This window comes from Dromiciops gliroides, chromosome 3, assembly GCF_019393635.1.
Source record: "Dromiciops gliroides isolate mDroGli1 chromosome 3, mDroGli1.pri, whole genome shotgun sequence".
Classification (NCBI taxonomy): domain Eukaryota; kingdom Metazoa; phylum Chordata; class Mammalia; order Microbiotheria; family Microbiotheriidae; genus Dromiciops; species Dromiciops gliroides.
In genome coordinates this window covers 171,087,564-171,109,794 of record NC_057863.1, presented here as the reverse complement: position 1 = coordinate 171,109,794, position 22,231 = coordinate 171,087,564, and the positions used below count along the sequence as shown (strand labels likewise).

At 36.9% G+C, this 22,231-nt stretch overlaps 1 protein-coding gene across 1 annotated transcript in view; it reads right to left on the bottom strand.

Moving 5' to 3' along the window:
* The window catches only part of MYO16 (myosin XVI), a 746,727-nt gene that overhangs the window by 530,991 nt on the left and 193,505 nt on the right, over nt 1-22,231 (bottom strand). Inside the window, 1 exon segment of the mRNA XM_043997806.1 lies at nt 3,707-3,831. Coding sequence (XP_043853741.1) covers nt 3,707-3,831 — 125 coding nt within the window.

Genomic DNA, 22,231 nt, shown 5'->3' with positions numbered 1-22,231 from the left:
CTTTAATGCATCTGAGGTAACATTATTTTTTGTCTGCCATGCCAAATTGTTGACTCATATCATTTACAGACCACTAAAACTTCCCAATGTTTTTTTACAAGAATGGTTTTCTAAACATTTTCATCATTCTCTACTTAAGCAGTTGACATTTTGACCAAAATTAGCCTTTTATATTAATTTCAATAGAATCAACCCATTGTTACAGTCTCTTGCAGCCTTTTCTAGACTCTCAACTCTGTAATGTAACTTCTTAGTTATCCCACCTAATTTTGTGTCATCTACAAAACATTCCCTTTATCTAAATCATTCATGTAAATTTTAAATGATTCAGGGCTGATTACATATCCGAACATCATAATTTTACAAACTCCTCTTCAAGTTAACCAGTTAATAATCACGGAGTTCTTTTTTTCAAGCAGTTCAACATCTACTTAGCTGTTGCAACATCTAGGTATATATGCCTCAATCTTCACCATGAATCTCTCTGCCCATGTAGTGGGTCTTACCAAAATTTTTTATACAAGGAGAAATGGATTTTTTATCAGTGACTTGTATAAAGTCATACAGAGTATGATGATCAAATTTTCAGATGATCAAAGTTGGAAAGGAAAGCTAATATAGTATATGACAGCCAGGATACAAATGAAAGTCAATATGCTGGAGCAGTGGCCTGAACCTAATATTATGAAATTCAGTAAGGACAAATGTCAAGTCTAGCACATGGGTACATAACAATCAGTTTTATATACACACATATCCATATATGTATGTTCATGTATGTCTATGTGTGAATGTATATGTATATATACATACCTGCATATACACATTTTATATATATATATATGGATACATACCATATACAAATACACGCACACACACACATATGTATATGGAGGGGGGGGAGTTATAGAGGAAAAGGAGTTATGAACATGATTCATTTGGGGCTCTCAGTGGACCTTAAACTCAATATGTCAGTGATTTGGGGTGGCAGGAAAAGAGACAGAGATTTCAAGAATAGTGAGATGATAGTCTCATTGACCACTGTCAACATCAGACCTCATCTGGAGTTCTGTGTTTACTTCTTAGCACTACAAAATAAGAAAGATATTGATAATCTAAAGAGTGTTCAGAGGTCAGCAATTAGGATGATGAAAGACCTTGACTCCCTGTCATATGAAAATTAGTTGATACAGTTGGGCATGTTAGCCTCAAGAAGAGAAGAATGAGGGTGGGTAGGGAAGAGAAGTATTATATCTGTCTTCAAGTAATTAAAGGGCTCTCATGGGGAAGAAAAACTAGACTTGTTCTGTTTGGTCCAAAAACTTAAAATTAAAAACAATGAATTTAAAAGGCAAAGACACAAATTTAGGCTTGACTTTGGGGGGCAGGAAGGAGGCTTCTAACATAACCATTAGAACTGTCCAGAAATGGAATGGGGGGCTTTAAGTATTGATGGACTTTCCCTCTTTGGAGGTGTTTGGGCAAAATCTGGGCGTCAACTTGTGCGGTATGTTCTAGCGGATATTCCTCTAATGGATGGGCTATAATCAATGACCCATGAGTTCTCTCTCAACTCTCTAATTCTGTAATTTATTCTCATATAAGTCACTTTGATTTATATAATTTAAATCAAAAGGGATTTTTATAATGGTATGAAGCCTTTATATATTCCTAGGTCAAGCCACATGGAATTATAAGTTACTAGTAGTGGGAGGGACTAAATATTACCTAACTAAACTGTTCTTCATCCTATATTCTCAAATTGGACCAATGGCACCACAGGTATGATGTCTTAACAGATTTGAATGAGGCATAAATGCATGAAGTCATCAGCCTCACTCTCTTTGAGAGTCACTGGAGTACAGTGGCAACACAAAGGTCAAGAAAACTGGTGGGTGACCTAGCCAAACTAAGGCTCAGAGTGTGGAAGTGACCTACTTAAAGTCATCCAGACATTAAGTGGTATTTCAGATCAAGTAATTTCATTTCAAGTCCAATATAATTTCTACTATTCTACAGACCTTGTGTAACTCAAAATGTCATCAGTCCTTCTCTAACTTTTAATTATTCCTAGATTGTTTCAGTCATGAAATATGCTCACTTAAATAAATTCAATACAATCAATCCCTGCCACATTTTTTTTTCTTTTTATAAGTTTGTTGTATACTTCTAAGTCTCATCCTTTACCAGTAATCATTGATGAAAGAGGAAGGGATGAGTGTATAATAACATCTAGGTGCTTCAATATTGTACTTGGCCCTTCACAAAACATAACATGAAAAACATCTCCTGATATTCTGAATGCCCAAGCAGGGACTAAAAATCCTATACTCCACTGTCTGGAGGAAAACTGTAAGAAGTCCCAACCAAGAGCCATGACTCAAGACATTCCCTTAAAAGTCAAACCACTATTAAATAATTTAATAAACAAGTGAAGAAGTATTAATTAAACCTTTATTGTACATCAAGTACTGTACTAATTACTGGGGAGAAAAAAAAATTCTGGCTCTCAAACAGCTCACCTTCCACTAGGGGGAGACAATGTATATAGGAAGTTTCAGTTGTAACCCCCCCCCCCACCACCACCACCACTGCAAAGGCATCAATTCCTCATCATTTTCAATGTGCATTTCTGAAAGGAATCTTTCTGTCAAATAATATGCAGTTTAGTGCCTAATCCATTTTGAAAATAATGGAAAAAAAATTTTTATCATGCACAAAATTCGACATAATATAATATTATGCTGTAATATTCAATAAAACCTGGGCATAAATTGTCCACTGTTTCTCGTCTTATTGAACCAGGTACAGAGGAAAAAATAAATGCTGACACAAACTTATAACTTTGAAGATCAAGGAGTAACCATTAACACCAGGGGCTGGCTTGAATGAGAACTAGGTATTTCAAGGTATTTACAAGTCAAAGTCAAAAGAATAAAACTGACAATGTGCATTGATTTTTTCTTATGAGATATATTTCTGATTTTGGCTGCTACAGATATCATACCACTCAGTACAAAAAAATGTTTCATATTATTAACTAATATCTAATTTATTAATTATGTAGTAACAAAGACATACTTCATTTCATACACGTCTGATCATAACAATACCCCTTACATTCCGTAGCTTCCTATTGCTATAAAAGTCAAAATCATTACCTTGCCATTTCAAGCCCTCCACAATCTGATCCCAACCTAACTATGCATTCATTCTTATTTCACTCTGCTTTTCACATATTCACATTCCAGCTAACTGGATTTATATAAGTGATTTCCTGATCCTTTGGGGCATTCTCTCAAGTGCAAGCATTTATATAGTCCATAACTCAGCCTGGAGTACTTTGCCTCATGTTGAAATTTCTGTTAATTTCAGACCTGGCTCACATACTACCTCTCTCCCATGAAGTTTTCTCTAGTTTTCCATTTTGAAATTTATTTCTACCCTTCCTGATTTCTTTTGACAGTTTCTCTAAGTCTCTTCTTTAATTCTGTATTATTCTATCTTGTATCATTCTTCGATGCTTGCTCATCATACACACTCAATTAAACCATAAGTTTCTTGAAGACAGGGATTATGTTTTTGTTTGTTTTTATATCCACAGTGCTTCTAGCCTGGTGCTTTGGGTGTACAAGGCATTTTATTAATGCCTGTTGGATTCAACTATTGATTAAATAATATATCTGAGTAAAATATTTCAACTTACAAGTGTAACACCTTCATCATTTTTCTCATTTACATTTCCTCCTGATAATAAGAGTTGTTTTGTATCATTCAACATACTCATTGGTTTCTGAAGCTTTATCTGGTGAAGGGACGTCAGATCCACCCCTGTTTAAAAAAAAAAAAAAGAGAAAGAGATAGAAAAAATATCTTTCAAGTAGCAAGAAAAACAAATAATTTCTCTAATCACTGGCTACCAAACAAACAAAGAAACCCAACATTTTATGTATCCATGAATTAAATAGCTACTGCTTTATAACATCTCTGCTGTTGTTTTCTTATGTTATTGACAATGCCTATAGTTATTTTAAATATTGTCAGATGTGTTATTATTCCCCAAGGATACTGAATATTCTTTTGAAGTAAACTCTCATTTTTGTTGTCTATTTGGTACTTAGCATGATGTTATGTCTAGTAAATGTCTAATATATATTTGTTGGTTTCGTTTTAAATTAATTGGGTAGGTTAATGTGGTGAATGTGTCCTTAAGAGGAGGAACACCTCTGTTCAATTTCTACCTCTGATAGGCTGTATAATGCTGGGTAAATGACTTAATTTTTCAATGAATTAGGCAATTCTCCAAGTGCATAGATGCTATCGACTTACATTGGTAGGGGGAGTTTCCTCACCTGGGAGGATCCTATACCATTGAAAGCATTGATAGCAAAAATTGAATAACAAAATAATTTCATTAAAACCCCTAAGTAGAACATAGTATAAAGATACCGTATTTGCTCCCTACAAAATTATAAAAGATAACTGTTGTCAAGGAAATTAGAAATAAACTTTAAAAATGCATACTTTCCAGCAGCTAGGTGGCGCAGTGGATAGAGCACTGGCCTTGGAGTCAGGAGTACCTGTGTTCAAATCCGACCTCAGACACTTAACACTTACTAGCTGTGTGACCCTGGGCGAGTTACTTAACCCCAATAGCCTCACTAAAAAAAAAAAAAAAGCATACTTTCATGAAAAAAAATGCATACTTTTTTTTTTTTTGTGTGTATGTATAACTACATAATGAATACCCTGGGTGCAATGGCAAGAAAGTCATTCATCAAAATTACACATAAAAGAATACCTTCATACTTCATTCAAGCAATCATGGGAAACTTTTAAAAAATGGATATGTATATCACACTGAAGGTATTTTAAACTCCTTTCTATTAGTAATATGGAGAAAGGAAGAATGAAATAGAATAAAAGATATGTATGGTCACTTAAATGGTTTCACTTATCGAATACAGTATGTTTTAAAGTCTATTCTTTTTGGGGGAAATAAGAAAAAAAAAACAAAATATCTTGACATGTATTAGGGCTGGACAATCACCATTTGTTATTTCAAAAACTAGATTTATTCCTTAATGGACATTTTTGAAATATATATTAAAGTCAAAAATCATAATTGTGTTCTCATCTAAAATTCATGAGCTGGAATAGTTGTCTAAAATTTTGATGTATATTTCTTCTTCTTGATTCATGCACATTTTTCTCAAATATTTTTAAACTGATTCTTAGTAGATGAAGGTAATGTATTCTCCATTCCAAAGTTTGATCATTTTTTAGTAATTTTTCTAATGTTGCAAAATACATTATGCAATAGCTTATAGGGTTGTCAGAAAATAACTCTTATTTGTCACCTAGGACATAATTTTTAAATGTGTTTAAAACTTAGTTACTAAAATAAGATTGACAAATTTAAATAAGAAATTATAAGAAAGGCATAAGTATAAAATGGAATTTCTCTTTTTGTAAAACTGAATACAAGAGGTAGTACAAAAAAACCTAGTTATTTCCATATTTTGGAGACTCATTGAGCAGTTTGTCCTCTATAAATATCCATGTGCCAGTGCAGATGGAATGGAAATAAAGAAAGGAGTCTCACATGTAGGAACATGGACAATGTCACTTTGGCTAGTGCACAGAGCATAGGACAATGGTATCTAACAAGCTGGAAAGACAGGATGGGCAAAATTGGATAGGGTTTTAATAGCTAAATTGCTTATATTTTATTCCAGAGGTAATACAAAACCATTTGAGTTAGTTGAATAAGGTCGTCTCATAGTTAGATCTTCATTTAAGGAATTTTACTTTGGCAGCAGTAAGTAGGATCGACTGGAATGGGAAAGAGATTTAAGACAGGAAGACCAATTAGGAAGTCGTTGCAATAACCTAGGGGAGATGTGATAATGGCCTGAACAGTGGTAATAGTACATGTCAAGAGAGTGTGGTCAAATAGGAGAAATGTGAAGGCAGAATAAGCAGGAGTTAGCAATTAATTGGATATGTAGGGTGATGAGATTGAGAAGCTGAGGATGCTGCTAAGATGTTAAACCTGAAATCATGAAAGGATGGTGATGTTTTTGACATAAATAGGACAATTTGGAAGGAGGGAGGCTATAAGGAGAAAAAATAAGTTCATTATTATTGTGACCTTCCTGGTTGTAATCTTAATTTTCTCCCCATCTCAATTTTACTATGTTTTAAATTACCCATGCTATTAGTGGTACAAAATTCCATTCTTCCATCCATTGGTATCATATTTGGGGCTTCATGTCCTCTCTTTCATGAGTTTAAAGCCCCTATTAGACACTGTGCTAAGACCTTTACAAATATTTTTTCATTTGATCCTTACAACCCCTCTGAGAGGTAGGTGCAATCATTATCCTCATTTATAGTTGAAGAAATTGATGTAGACAGAGGATAAGTGACTTGCCAGGGTCATGCAGCTAGTAAATTTGTGAGGCCAGATTTGAGCATAGGTCTTCTTGCCTCTAGCCAAGTGCTCTATCTACTAGCCCAGCTAGCTAACTCTCACAGAAATGAAGTCATAAGAAATGAAATGTTTCCTTCCTTGGTCAACTCAACAAACTAATCAAGTTATCAAGGCATTTTATGAATCAATTGTTATAAGACTTACTGGCTAAATTTTTACATTTATCATAATAGGTTAAAAAAAAAACTAGACATATGATTTCATTGATATAAGGAATTTCCATTGTGGAGACTTTCTCTTGTAAAGAATTAATTGTTATTTGAGGATTTTATGCCTCAACACACACTGGCCTGGGGCTCCGCAAACCACATGGTATTCCACCCACTGGTTGTAGCTGTTGCCATGGCACTGGCACCTTACATCATCACCACTCGCTGATGCCTACATGGGCCTGGCAAAATTATAATGATTATAAGCCTAGTGAGGGCAGTCATGTGACTGTCAGAGTGGCCATCCAATTGTCTGGGGACTATGTGGGGGTGCTGGAAGACAGGAGGAGGGTTGTTTTTTTTTTTTGTCTGGAATTCTAGCTGGAAGCTGGAAGGCAACAGGAGCGGGGCTGTGTATTCTCAGCTTATTCCTGGTCGGTGGTATTTTTTCAGGTTGTATAATTTTATTTCCATTTTATTTCCTTTCCCTTGATCCTACTGATCCTGTTTGTATTTTTTTTTTAAGTTCGTTCTTGTTAAAATAAATCCTGTTCTGTTTTGAGGGAGGCTGCTGGTCTCCTTCCTTGCCCTAATATTTTGGCAAGCTGCTTAGCTAATACTCTCCAATTAAAAATTGGTCCCAACTCTCTCATCATGTAAACTGCCACCAGGAGTTTGTAGTCTTTGAGAGTTACCTGAAATGTCAATAGATTAAATAACTTGTCTAAGGTCACACAGAAAATATGTATCAGACATAGGACTAAAATCCAGAATTCTACTGAACCTGAGGAGGGCTCTCTATCCACTGAGGAATACTAACTTTTGAGAATGCTAGTGTAATAGAAATTTGGTTCCTGCCAAGAGTTCCTCCAATGGCAAATCCATGTGGACTACACTAGCAAGATCCTTCAGGGAGAATTATAATTATATATAAAGGAGACATCCTAAAGAGGAAAATTGTGGAGCATGCACTGACATTCTCTATCTGGTTCTGGTCAGCTAATCACAGGTTGAAGAAGAGGCTCTTTTAGACATTGTGGAAGTAATCAAAAAGTACTGACATTTTACCTCATTTTTTCCTGTGAGATGATGGTGATGACTTAGCTTATGATGTAGAGAGAAAACACTAGAGACTCCAAATCAGAGTAAGATTTAAGAAACCAGGAATCAGGATTAAGATAGGGTGTTGCAAGGTAGAGCCAAGATGGTGGAAGAAATGCAGTAACTTCTCAGAGCTCCTCACACAATCACAGCAAAAACCTCCAAATAATGCCATAAGACAATTCCTGGAGCAGCAGAACCCACAAAAGGATGGTTTGTGATCATTTTCCAGTCAAAGACAGCTTAAAAGGTTGGCAGGAAAGGTCTATTGTACCATGCTGAGAGTGAAGCACAGCCCTGTGGCTGTGTGCAGATTCAGCCCCAGGCAGGCTGCAAAAGAGAAAGAGACCCCTGGAGCCTCTGAATTGGCTACAGTAGTGGATTCTTTTGGAATTAAGCTCATGGTCTGATGAGAGGAATGAGCAGTTGGCCAGGGGAGATTACAAGAGTCTCTGCTGGTGCTGAGGTGGAACTAGGGTGTTTTACCCCTTCTGGGAAACAGGAAGCAGGCTTGAGTGGTGGGCCCATGTGGGAGAGGGTCACAGGCTCACCTGGAGCTTGGAACCACAGTGAAACAGATGTTTTTTGTTTCCAGGTTAAAGAGCAGTAGACCTGTGGTTATTTTCAGACCAGAACTCAGGCCAGGTTAGTGCAGAATATGCATCTCCTTAAATCATACCACATGGGACCCCTTGAAGCTTGGGACAGTGCAGCCTGGAAGCAGGACCCCACTTTAGGAATAAGTTAAAAGAAATAGCCTGGCAAGATGAGCAGTCAGAAAAAGATGTGGAACATAGAAAGTTTGTTTGGTGACAAGAAAAATCAAAATATACCCTCAGAAGAAGATAACAAAGTCAAAGCTACTTCATCCAAAGCTTCCAACAAAGATATTAATGGGTCTCAGGCCATAGAAGCACTCAAAAAGGACATTGAAGATAAGTAAGAGAGGTAGAGAGAAAAGTAAGAGAGATAGAGAAAAAAATGGAAAGAGAAATGGGAGTGATGCAGGAAAGTCATGAAAAAAAAAGTGAACAGCTTGAAAAGTCAAATGGAAAAGTTCTCTGAAGAAAATAATTGCTTAAGAATTAGGATTGAACAAATGGAAGCTAATGACTATGAGAAATCAAGACACAATAAAGCTAATTCAAATGAATAAAAAAAATAGAGGGCAATGTGAAATATGTCCTTGGAAAAACAGCTCTTGGAAAATAGATCCAGGAGAGATAATTTGGAAATTTTTGGACTACATGAAAACCACGATCAAAAAAAGAGCTTAGATATCATCTTGTAAAACATTGTCATGGAAAAATGCCCTGATATTCTAGAAGCAGAAGGTAAAATAGAAATTGAAAAATTCCACTGATCACTTCCTGAAAGAGATCCAAAAATGAAAACTTCCAGGAATATTATAGTCAAATTCCAGAGCTCCCAGGTCAAGAAGAAAATATTGTAAGCAGCCAGAAAGAAACAATTCAAGTACTGTGGTACCACAGTAAGGATCACACAGGATCTGTCAGCTTCTACATTAAAGGATCGGAGGCCATGCATGGAATATTATATTCTGGAGGGCAAAGGAATTGCGATTACAACCAAAAATCACCTACCCAGCAAAACTGATTATAATCTTATGGGTGTAAAAATGGGACTTCAATGAAAAAAGAGGACTTTCAGGCATTCATGAAGAAAAGATCTGAACTAAATAGAAAATTTGACTTTCAAATACAAGACTCTAGAAAAGCATAAAAATGTAAACAGGAAAAAGAAATCATGAGGAAAGTTAAAAGTTTAAACTGTTTACATTCTTATATGGGAAGATGATACTTCTAACTCATAAGAACTTTCTAAGTATTAGAGTAGCTGAAAGGTATAAATTTAGAAAGAAGACACAGGCAGGAATTGATTGTGAAGGGGTGATATCTGTAAAGTATTTATTTTTGTTTATCATTATTTTTGTGGGGCACTCAGGGTGGGGTGGCAAGCCCAGGGTCGAACAGCTGGTGAGTGTCTTGTGTCTGAGGCTGGATTTGGGTTATGGTCCTCCTGGTACAGGGTGGGTGCTTTGCCCACTGTGTCACCTATCTGCCTCATGATGACATCTTCAAAATCAAATTAATGGGTGAGAGTTGTAAAGAATTAATTGTTATTTGAGGGGTTTTTGTTTTGTTTTGTTTTGTTTTTTTTCTGAGGCAATTGGGATTAAGTGACTTGCCTAGGGTCACACAGCTAGAAAGTGTGTAAAGTGTCTGAAGCCGGATTTGAACTCAGGTCCTCCTGAATCCAGGGCTGGTGCTCTATCCACTGTGCCACCTAGCTGCCCCTTATTTGAGGTTTTTATGCCTCAGAGCACACTGGCCTGGGGCTCTGCAAACCACAGTGCTCCACCCACGGGTTGTAGCCATTGCGGTGGAGCACTGTGTGGTTTGAGGAGCTCCAGGCCAGTGCACGCTAAGGCATAAAAACCTCAAATAACAATTAATTCTTTACAGAGTATTACACTGGGAGAAAGGGAAAGGAAGAGATGGAATACAGTAAAGTATCTCACATAAAAGAAGCAAGAAAAACCTTATGGAGAGGAGGGGAAGATGGGTGGGGGAGGAGGGGAGTGAATGAGCCTTACTCTTATCAGAATTGGCTCAAAGAGGAAATAATATACACACCCAATTGGGTGGAGTAATCTATTAAACTCTGCAGGAAATTAGGAGTGGAATGGGATAAGGGGGGAAGGGTGAAAGAAAGGAGGGCAGAATGGGGGAGGGGCCAGTCAGAAGCAAAACAAGTTTGAGGAGGAATAGGATAAAAGAAGATAGAAAATAGAAAAAATTTCATGAGGAGAGAATAGGATCGAGGGAAACACCTTTAGCAATAGTAACTGGAAGAAAAAGCTGAAGCAGAGGCAAAAGCAATGTAAGATGAGTATGATGATGGTGGTGATCATGGTGGTGGTGGTACTTTGCTGGGCTATTATGAAGAAAATTCTTTGTCAGGTATAAGATACTATATAAATGTTAGCTATCATTGTCATTGCAATAATCAACCTCATGGGTGTTTTACAAGGAAATGTCCCTTTATAGTACCAAATAAATGTAGTTTACTATTAAAAAAAAAATAGATGAGCAGGATGCTATCAGAAAAACCTAGAAAAACTTACATGAGCTGATAAAAAGTGAAATGTACTACTTACCAAATAACAGCAATATTGTAAGAGGATTTACTGTGAATGACTTAGTTATTTTCAGCAATTCAATGATCCAAGACAACTCTGAAGGACTTATAAAAATGCAATCCATCTACAGAGAAAGAACTGACGGGATCTGAAGACAGATGGAAGTACAAAAAAAAACCCACTGGTGGCACAGTGGATAAAGCACTCGCCCTGGATTCAGGAGGACCTGAATTCAAATTCGACCTCAGACACTTGACACTTACTAGCTGTATGACCCTGGGCAAGTCACTTAACCTTCATTGCCCCACACAAAAAAAATCAAACCAAAACAAAACAAAACAAACAAACAAAAAACCCCAACATTATTCTGAGAGGCATCTGTCAGCTTCACCAGATGGCTCCAGGGGTCTATGATATAAATGAGGTTAAGAACATTGATATGGAGGAAGTGGAGACATTCACAGCATGTCGGCCCATTCTTCCAGTCCTCCGGGATCCCAGAACCAACATTGCCCCCAAAGTGATGAAGCTGTTCTTGAGTGTTACAATTTACCCCAGTGGCCAATAGAGAACTGGGAGTCAGGAACACCAGGACTTAAATCCTGAGTGACCCTTCCTAGCATAGTGATCATAGACAAGTCTTCAGATACCCTTTAGAGCCTTGGTTTCCTCATCTGCAAAATGTGCTTAATGCTACCATTTTGTTGTGAGGCTCGATCATATTCCATAAAATTCAATTCAGCAACTAGTTTGTGGGCACCTAGTATGTGTAAAATGCTGTGTGCACTGGTACAGCCCAATGAAGATGAGTAGAGTGCATTGCAGATAGAACACTTTAAAGTGCTCTATGGAAAAAAAAAAAGTTTGGGTGTTGAAGCCTGAGTAGCACTGATGTCCTGAAAAACAAATATGAACTTGACTACAGTTAAGAAAAGGAGTTCATCTAGCAGATGGACCACATTTGGGCATGAAATTGGTAGGGCCAATGTCAAATAACAACCAAGCTAAATTTTAAGAGCATACTTCCAGGGGCAACTAGGTGGTGCAGTGGATAGAGCATCGGCCCTGGAATCCGGAGTACTGAGTTCAAATCCGGACTCAGACACTTAACACTTATTAGCTGTGTGACCCTGGGCAAGTCACTTAAACCAATTGCCTCACTTAAAAAAAAAAAAAAGACTATACTTCCAGAGACCTCTATAATGTAGAAGAGATTATGCTTAAGAGGTGTTGGGCAGGCATATTTGCATATTTGTTCTGGCTATACCTTTGCAGCAAATATTCTCCTATACAAGCTGATCAGTGTTAAGAGGTTAAATGCAGAGGGGAGTGCTAATCACTGATCCTAACAAATGGTGGTTACATAGGCAGTGGGTGCTCAAGCCAATGGCAGAGCTCAATATTTTACTAAGCTAAGTAGTTGAAACAATAAAATAATTTGGCATCGAATGTATATGTATGGGGGCAGGTAGGTGGCATAATGAATAAAGTACCAGCCCTGGATTCAGGAGGATCTGAGTTCAAATCTGGCCACAGACACTTGACACTTACTAGCTGTGTGACCCTAGGCAAGTCACTTAACTCTCATTGCCCCAGGAAAGGAGGGAAGAATGCATATGTAGATTGCAGTATATTGTGAGAAATCATTAATTGATATGTTGGGAGACTCAGTGACCTCCCCTTAATTCTTACTCTCCTCCCCCCCACTCCAAAAAGTCAATTTCTCCTTGAGAGATTCCTTGAGAGATAAAATCTCTCCATCTAGGCTCAGCCCAAGCCAAACCCACAAAAGAAAGCTTTTGTCTAGATAAGCTGAAGAACCTTACTGATGGAGAAGGTCTTTGGCCTGAGAGTGATGGCCATAGACCTCATTTTATTAATAACTCACCAGCCATATTAATAGAATGATTCAATTACCCAGATACCATGCCTCTCTTGTTTTTAATTGTCACAATATATTTCTTCTATTTTTTTTCTTTCAGAAATAAAAGAAGATATAAAATACCTTTATGTGTTTTTAGGGACCAAAAATAACTTTACATACATAAATTTTTTCCACAAATAAAAATCATGTTTAAAGTTGAAATTATAAGGATACCACAAGATCTTCTCTCAATTTATTAATTATTTATTTCTGTGAATAACACCATTATTTTTCCACTCATCCAGAATTAGGGATTTGTATTCATCCTTAATTAATTGTTCTCCTTTGATCCTCAGGCATAACCAATCATTGTCTTATATATATTTTTTCCTCTTTGAAAAAATTTTTTTAGATTTTACACATTCTTATCCATTCTAAAACTTATCACCCCAGCACACCTTCATCACTTTGTATCATTGCAATATTGTTTGAACTAATTTTCTTTTCTTCAATTTTCTTTGCTCATTAACCCATCCTGTGCATTTCCACTAACTTATTCTTTTTGAAATAACAATTCCAACATTCACTTTCCTCTTTTAAAGCATTTTAAAAACCTTTCTGCATTAAATTCAAACTTTTTTCCTAAAAGAGCCCTCAACATTCTGGTCCTATCTTCCTTACTAAATTTCATTTCTTCCTAAAACTCTATTCATTGAACAACAGATGTAGAGCTGAAAATGACCATAGAAGTCATATATCCCGATGCCATCATTTTACAGTTAGGCAAATGGAGGTCCAAGGAAATAAAGTGACTTGGCAAGATCACATCAGTACTAACAGGTAGGATTGAGATCTACATCTTCTGAGTGCTGATTCAATGCCCTTCTTACTGTACTATTACAGCCAGGTCATTCTTTTCATTCCCTACCCCCCCCCCCCCTACACACACACACACACACACAGTCTGCTGCATATACCATGTTCATTCCTATCTCTGCACTTGAAATACTTTATCTAACTAAGCACTAACTTCAGGGTTTAATGATGTCTCCCTATGTGAAACCTTCTCTGAGGACTCTAGTCCACACTGATCTCAGTCTCTTTCAACAAATAGACCTCTTACATTTGTATGAATCAATTCAAAATTGAAATAAACCCTCCAATTTCCCCCTTAATGCTTCCATTTGTACATATATTTTTTTCCTCACAATTCCATGTAAAGTCTTAACCAAGAGTCTTAGTCTTTTGACTGTTATACAATATTTAGTACAGTGATAGGTATAACACTTAGGGGCAGCTACATGGCACAATGGCTAGAGAACTGGCCCTGAAGTTGGGAGCACTTAAGTTCAAATCTCACCTCAGAAACTTACTAGCTGTGTGACCCTGGGCAAATCACTTTACCCCAATTGGCTTAAACATCTGTGATCATCTCCAGTCATCCTGATAATATATCTTGCCACTGGACCCAGATGGCTCTAGAGGAAAGTGTGAGGTTGTTGACTTTGCATAGCCCTTCCTCACATAAATCCAATCATTGAAAGTCATGACATATGTCATGGTCCTATTCAAGGATGAAGGGGGGGGGGGCAGTTAGGTGGTGCAGTAGATAAAGCACCGGCCCTAGATTCAGGAGTACCTGAGTTCAAATCCGGCCTCAGACACTTGACACTTACTAGCTGTGTGACCCTGGCTGGGCAAGTCACTTAACCCCCATAGCCCTGCAAAAAAGAAAAAAAAAAGAAAACAAAACAAAACAAAACAAAATAAAATAAAAAAAGAATGAAGAGCGGAGCCAAGATGGCCGAGAGGAAGCAGCAAACTGCCTGAGGTCTCCTTCTGTTACCTCAAAAAGAATATTAAATGAAGCTTCTGCACGGATTCTGAAACTACAGAACCTGCAAAGGGACAGAGAGACACAGTCCTCCAACCAGAGATAATTTAGAAGACTTCAGGAAAAGGTCGGTCTGACTCGGGCAAAAGGGAGGCCCAGCGCAGGGCAGCAACCCAGCACCAAGGGGGTCAGGGCAAGTCAGCAGGAGCTGCGGGCCACAGCCGAACAACTGAGGCCCCTGGAACCTGGTTCAAAAATCTGGTGGCCAAGAAGGACAGTGGAAAAAGCTACCTGCACCGGCTGGGAGGGCGACGAACGGGTCAGGGGGCAACGGACGCCAGGAGCGGGTGCCTGGCTGGCCAAGCGCACCCAGACAGGAAGTGCAGGGCGGGGGATCTCCACACACCATAAAGGCCTCAGAGTAAAAAGCTGGTCACACAGCACCTATACACCTGCACACGAAGCCCAAAACAGGGACTCTGGTGCCCCAAGAACAGACCTCAACTTAAAAAATAAATAAATAAGCTGCAATAATGAGTAAGAAGCAAAAAAGATCCCTCTCCATTGAGAGCTTCTGTATCAATAGGGAAGAAGCTAATGCAAACTCAGATGAGGACAATACCCTCAAATTGCCTACATGTGAAGCCTCACAAGGGAAAGGGAATTGGCCTCAGGAGCAAAAAGCCTTCCTGGAGGAGCTCAAAAAAGATTTTAAAAATCAATTGAGGGGCAGCTAGGTGGCACAGTGGATAGAGCACCGGCCCTGGAGTCAGGAGTACCTGAGTTCAAATCCGACCTCAGACACTTAACACTTACTAGCTGTGTGACCCTGGGCAAGTCACTTAACCCCAATTGCCTCACTAAAAAAAAAAAAATCAATTGAAAGAGGTAGAAGAAAAAATGGGGAGAGAAATGAAAGCAAAACAAGAAAACTATGAAAAAAGAATCAGCAGCTTGGAAAAGGAAGCACATAATTTCACTGAAAAAAACAAAGCCTTAAAAAATTCATTTGGCCAAATGGAAAAAAAGGTGCATAATCTCATTGAAGAAAACACTGCCTTAAAAAATTCACTTGGCCAAATGGAAAAAAAGGTGCATAATCTCACTGAAGAAAACAATGCCTTAAAAATTAAAGTGGGACAGCTGGAAAATAAGGAATCCATGAGACACCAGGAATCAGTCAAACAGAAACAAAAAAATGAAAAAATAGAAGAAAATGTGAAATATCTCATTGGAAAGACAACTGATCTGGAAAACAGATCAAGGAGAGACAATTTGAGAATCATTGGACTGCCTGAAAGCCATGACCAGAAAAAGAATCTAGACACCATATTCCAGGAAATTATTAAGGAGAACTGCCCTGATATCATAGAATCAGAGGATAAAATCATCATTGAAAGAATCCACTGATCACCTCCTGAAAGAGACCCGAAAAGGAAAACTCCAAGGAATATTGTAGCCAAATTCCAGAATTATCAGGTGAAGGAGAAAATACTCCAAGCAGCCAGAAAGAAGCAATTTAAATATCATGGAGCCACAGTCAGGATTGCTCAGGACCTGGCAGCTTCAACATTAAAGGACCACAAGGCTTGGAATATGATATTCCAGAAAACAAAGGAGCTTGGATTGCAGCCAAGAATCTATTACCCAGCAAAAATGTGCATTTTCTTTCAGGGGAAAAGATGGACATTTAATGACATTGGGGACTTTCAATCTTTCCTGGTGAAAAGACCAGAACTGAATAGAAAATTTGATCTCAACATACAAGACTAAAGAGAAGTTTAAAAAGGTAAACAGAGGGGGAGAAAAAAAAAAAAGGTTACCCTATTAGGTTAAACTGTTTATATCCCTACATGGGAAGATAATACTCATAACTCTTTTTTTTTTTAGTGAGGCAATTGGGGTTAATGACTTGCCCAGGGTCACACAGCTAGTAAGTGTGTTAAGTGTCTGAGGCCAGATTTGAACTCAGGTACTCATGAGTCCAGAGCTGATGCTCTATTCACTGCACCACCTAGCTGCCCCCATACTCATAACTCTTAAGAACTGTAAATGTATTTGGGCAGAGAGAAGGACTTTACACAGAGGGTATAAATATAAATTGTCTTTGATGTGATGATACAAAAAAAATTTTAAGGGGTTAAAAAGGGAGTCTATGGGGAGGAGAGGAAAGGGGAGGTGGAAGGGGATGAATTATATCATATGAAGAGGTGAAAAAAACCTATTACAATAGAGGGAAAGAAAGGAGGGGTGAACATTGTTTCAACCCTATTCTCATTAGATTTGATTCAAAGAGGGAATAACATATATGTTCATAGGGATAAAGAAACTTAACTCATTCTTTAGGGAATCAAAAGGGGAAGGGAAAGGGGGGGACTGATAGAAGTGAGGACAAAAGCAAGGGAGAAAAGGGTAAAGAAAAGAGAGGGGGGTGAAAAAAAGGGAGGGCAGATTGGGGGAGGCAGGGGTAAGAAGTAAAATGTCGGTGAGGAGGAATAGGGTGAAAGAAGGGGGGGAAGTACAAAGGGGGTAAATAGAATGGAGGGGAATAGACAGTCAGTAATAATAACTGTGAATGTGAATGGGATGAACTCTGCTATAAAACGGAAGTGAATTGCAGAGTGGATTAAAAACCAGAATCCTACAATATGTTGTTTACAAGAAACACATTTGAAGCAGAGAGATACACACAGAGTAAAAGTAAAAGGCTGGAGTAGAATATATTATGCTTCAGCCAAAGTAAAAAAAAGCAGGGGTAGCAATCCTTACCTCAGACAAAGCACAGGCAAAAATAGATCTCATTAAAAGAGATAAGGAAGGAAATTACATCTTGTTTAAAGGTACTATAGATAATGAAGTAATATCAATATTGAATATGTATGCACCAAGTGGTATAGCATCCAAGTTCTTAAAGGAGAAGTTAAATGAGTTACAAGAGGAATTAGACAGTAATACTATACTAGTGGGGGATCTGAATCTCCCCCTCTCAGAATTAGATAAATCTAGCCAAAAAATAAATAAGAAAGAAGTGAAAGAGGTGAATAGATTACTAGAAAAGTTAGACATGATAGATGTCTGGAGAAAATTGAATGGGGATAGAAAGGAATATACTTTTTTCTCAGCAGTACATGGCACATTTTCAAAAATTGACCATGTATTAGGGCACAAAAACATCATAGTTAAATGTAGAAAGGCAGAAATAGTAAATGCATCCTTTTCAGATCATGATGCAATAAAAATTACATGTAAGAAAGAGCCAGGGAAAAGTAGAATGAAAATTGATTGGAAACTAAAATAATTTCATTCTAAAGAATGAATGGGCCAAACAAGAAATCATAGAAACAATTGATAACTATATCCAAGAAAATGACAATAATGAGACAACATACCAAAATCTATGGGATGCAGCCAAAGCAGTGCTTAGGGGAAAATTTATAGCTCTAAATGCTTAGATGAATAAAAAAGAGAAAGAGGAGATTAATGAATTGGGCATGCAACTTAAAAAGCTAGAAAAAGAACAAATTAGAAATCCCCAATTAGATACAAAAGTAGAGGTCCTGAAAATCAAAGGAGAAATTAATAAGATTGAAAGCAAAAAAACTATAGAATTAATCAATAAAACTAAGAGCTGGTTTTATGAAAAAACCAATAAAATATTGGTTAATTTGATTAAAAAAAGAAAGAAGAAAACCAAATTACCAGTATCAAAAATGAAAAAGGGGATGTTACCACCAATGAAGTGGAAATTAAATCAATAATTACGAATTATTTTGCCCAACTGTATGCCAATAAATTTGACAATCTAAATGAAATGGGTGAATATTTACAAAAATACAAACTGCCCAGGTTAACTGAAGAAGAAATAAAATCCTTAAATAAACCCATATTAGAAAAAGAAATTGAACAAGCCATTAATGAACTCCCTAAGAAAAAATCCCCAGGGTCAGATGGGTTTACGGGTAAATTTTACCAAACATTTAATGAACAATTAATTCCAATATTATACAAATTATTTGGAAAAATAGGTGAAGAAGGAGTTCTACCCAATTCGTTTTATGACACAAATATGGTGGTGATACCAAAACTAGGCAAAGCAAAAACAGAGAAAGAAAATTATAGACCAATTTCCCTAATGAATATTGATGCTAAAATCTTAAATAAGATATTAGCAAGGAGATTACAGCAAGTGATCACCAGGATTATACACTATGACCAGGTGGGATTTATACCAGGAATGCAGGGCTGGTTCAACATTAGGAAAACTATTAACATAATCAACCACATCAATAAGAAAACCAACCAAAATCATATGATTATCTCAATAGATGCAGAGAAAACTTTTGACAAAATACAACACCCATTCCTAATAAAAACCCTGGAGAGTCTAGGAAAAGGGGGAACTTTCCTTAAAATAATAAACAGTATCTACCTAAAGCCATCAGCAAGTATTATATGCAATGGAGATAAATTAGAGGCCTTCCCAATAAGATCAGGGGTGAAACAGGGATGTCCATTATCACCCCTATTATTTAATATTGTCCTAGAAATGTTAGCTTTAGCAATCAGAGAAGAGAAAGGAATTACAGGAATTAGAATTGGCAAGGAGGAAACAAAACTATCACTTTGCAGATGATATGATGGTATACTTAAGGAATCCTCGAGAATCAACTCAAAAATTACTTGAAACAATTAACAACTTTAGCAAAGTAGCAGGATATAAAATAAATCCACATAAATCATCAGCATTTCTATACATGACCAACAAAGTCCAGCAGCAAGAGATAGAAAGAGAAATTCCATTTAAAGTAACAGTAGATAATATAAAATACTTGGGAGTCTACTTGCCAAGACAAACCTAGGAACTCTATGAACACAACTACCAAACACTCTTCACACAAATCAAATCAGATCTAAATAATTGGAAAGATATCAATTGCTCATGGATAGGCAGAGCTAATATAGTAAAAATGACAATACTGCCTAAATTAATTTACTTATTCAGTACCATACCAATCAGACTACCTAGAAATTATTTTATAGAGCTAGAAGGAATAATAACAAAATTAATCTGGAAAAACAAAAAATGAAGAATATCCAGGGAAATAATGAAAAAAAATTCACAGGAAGGTGGTTTAGCGGTATCAAACCTAGAGCTCTACTATAAAGTGGCAGTCATCGAAACTATCTGGTACTGGCTAAAAAATAGAGTGGTAGATCAATGGAATAGGCTAGGCTCAGGAAATGCAGTAATAAATGACACTAGTAATGTAGTGTTTGATAAACCCAAAGACTCCAGCTTCTGGGATAGGAACTCAGTATTTGACAAAAACTGCTGGGAAAACTGGAAGATAGTATGGCAGAAATTAGGCATAGACCAACATCTTACACCTTATACTAAAATAAGGTCAAAATGGATACACGATTTAGACGTAAGAGGTGATACCATAGGTAAATTAGGAGAGAAAGGACTAGTCTACGTATCAGATCTTTGGAAAGGAAAACAGTTTTTGACCAAACAAGAGATAGAGTATATTATAAAATACAAAGTGGATGATTTTGATTACATTAAATTAAAAAAATTTTGTACAAACAGAAGCAATGCATCCAAAATTAGAAGGGAGGCTGAAAGCTGGGAAACAATTTTTATGGCCAGTACTTCTGATAAAGGCCTCATCTCTAAAATATATAGGGAACTAAATCAAATTTATAAGAACCCAAGTCATTTCCCAATTGAGAAATGGTCAAAGAATATGAACAGGCAGTTTTCTGATGAAGAAACCAAAGCTATCTATTCCCATTTGAAAAAATGCTCTAAATCTCTAATGATTAGAGAAATGCAAATTAAAACAACTCTGAGGTACCACCTGACACCTATCAGATTGGCTAAAATGACAAAAAAGGAAAATAACAAATGTTGGAGAAGCTGTGGGAAAATTGGAACACTAATTCATTGTTGGTGGAGCTGTGAACTGATCCAACCATTCTGGAGAGCAATTTGGAATTATGCCCAAAGGGCGATAAAGCTGTGCATACCCTTTGACCCAGCAATACCACTTTTGGGTCTTTTTCCCAAAGAGATCATGGAAGGGGGAAAGGGACCCACATGTACAAAAATATTTATAGCTGCTCTTTACATGGTAGCAAGGAATTGGAAGTTGAGGGCATGCCCATCAATTGGGGAATGGCTGGACAAGTTGTGGTATATGAATACAATGGAATACTATTGTGCTATAAGAAACGATGAGCAGGAGGAGTTCAGAGAAACCTGGAGGGTCTTGCGTGGGCTGATGATGAGTGAGATGAGCAGAACTAGAAGAACATTGTACACAGTAACATCAACAATGAGTGTTGATCTACTGTGATGGACTATATTCTTCTCACCAATGCAATGGCACAGAAGAGTTCCAGGGAACTCGTGGTGGAAGAGGATCTCCAAATCCAGGAAAAAAAAAAAAAGAACTGCAGAGTATAGATGCTAAATGAACCATACTATTTCTTTTGTTTTTGATGCTGTTGGTTTTTTTCCTATTTTGAGGTTTTCCATTATTGCTCTGATTTTTTTTCTTATAACATGACTAATGCAGAAATAGGATTAATGTTATTATGTGTGTATATATATATATATATATATATATATATATATATATATATATAACCTATATCAGATTACCTGCTGTCTAGGGGAGGGGGGAGAGAGGGAGAAAAATCTGAAATTTTAAAGCTTGTATAAACAAAGGTTGAGAACTATCTTTACATGTAATGGAAAAAAAATAAAATACTTTATTAATTAAAAAAAAAGAATGAAGGACAAATAACAACACAACAACAACAACAACAAGGTATGGCAATTATTTTGTTTTAAATTGAGATGTCAGAAGCAATTTCTTAAGAATATATACATAGTTAATAATACTTTGAAGAAACCCAGGTTTTAGTTTTATTTTTACTTATAATCTTCTAATCTGCTAAAAAAAAAAAAAGCAATACCAAACAAAAACAAACAGACACTTTAATCTGCAGAAGGCAGACATGGTTAGTCCTGTTGCTTCCCACCACCCCCTCCCATGGCCTCTATCATTCAGGATTATCCTTTCTTTTTCTGGCAACCTTATCGACCAATTGCTTTCCTCAGAGGCCAGGTGGTTTGTCTTTCATTTGAAATGCAATATTCATCAAATGTTCAAAGCAGGCCTCCTTGGTTGTCTCATATTAAAGATCAGGACACCCAGGAGATGAACTAAGGTTAATTGATCATCCCATGCTCATTCAGTCTAGCAGTTGTAATAGCTCAATCAGATAGAACCTGTGACCACTGATTTTCCATGTAACCAACCTTTTCTTTGGCCTCCTGCCAGATTTATCTCTGACCCTACCACAATAATATAGTCCAAAAATATAGCAGGGAAATGCAAAATCCCGAGAGTAGAATAAAGGTATGATAATACAATTATTAGGCAGCAATGAAATATGAAATTTAAATACAAACAAAAATCTCCTTTAGGGTTGTAAGTTCTAAGAGTCCTTGCCCCCACAGCCAAAACAGACAGGCATCCACTCTAAAAAAGCACCAATAAGAAGGCCAGAACATAAATCCAATTACACAGAATTTGCAAAGAGTAACTCC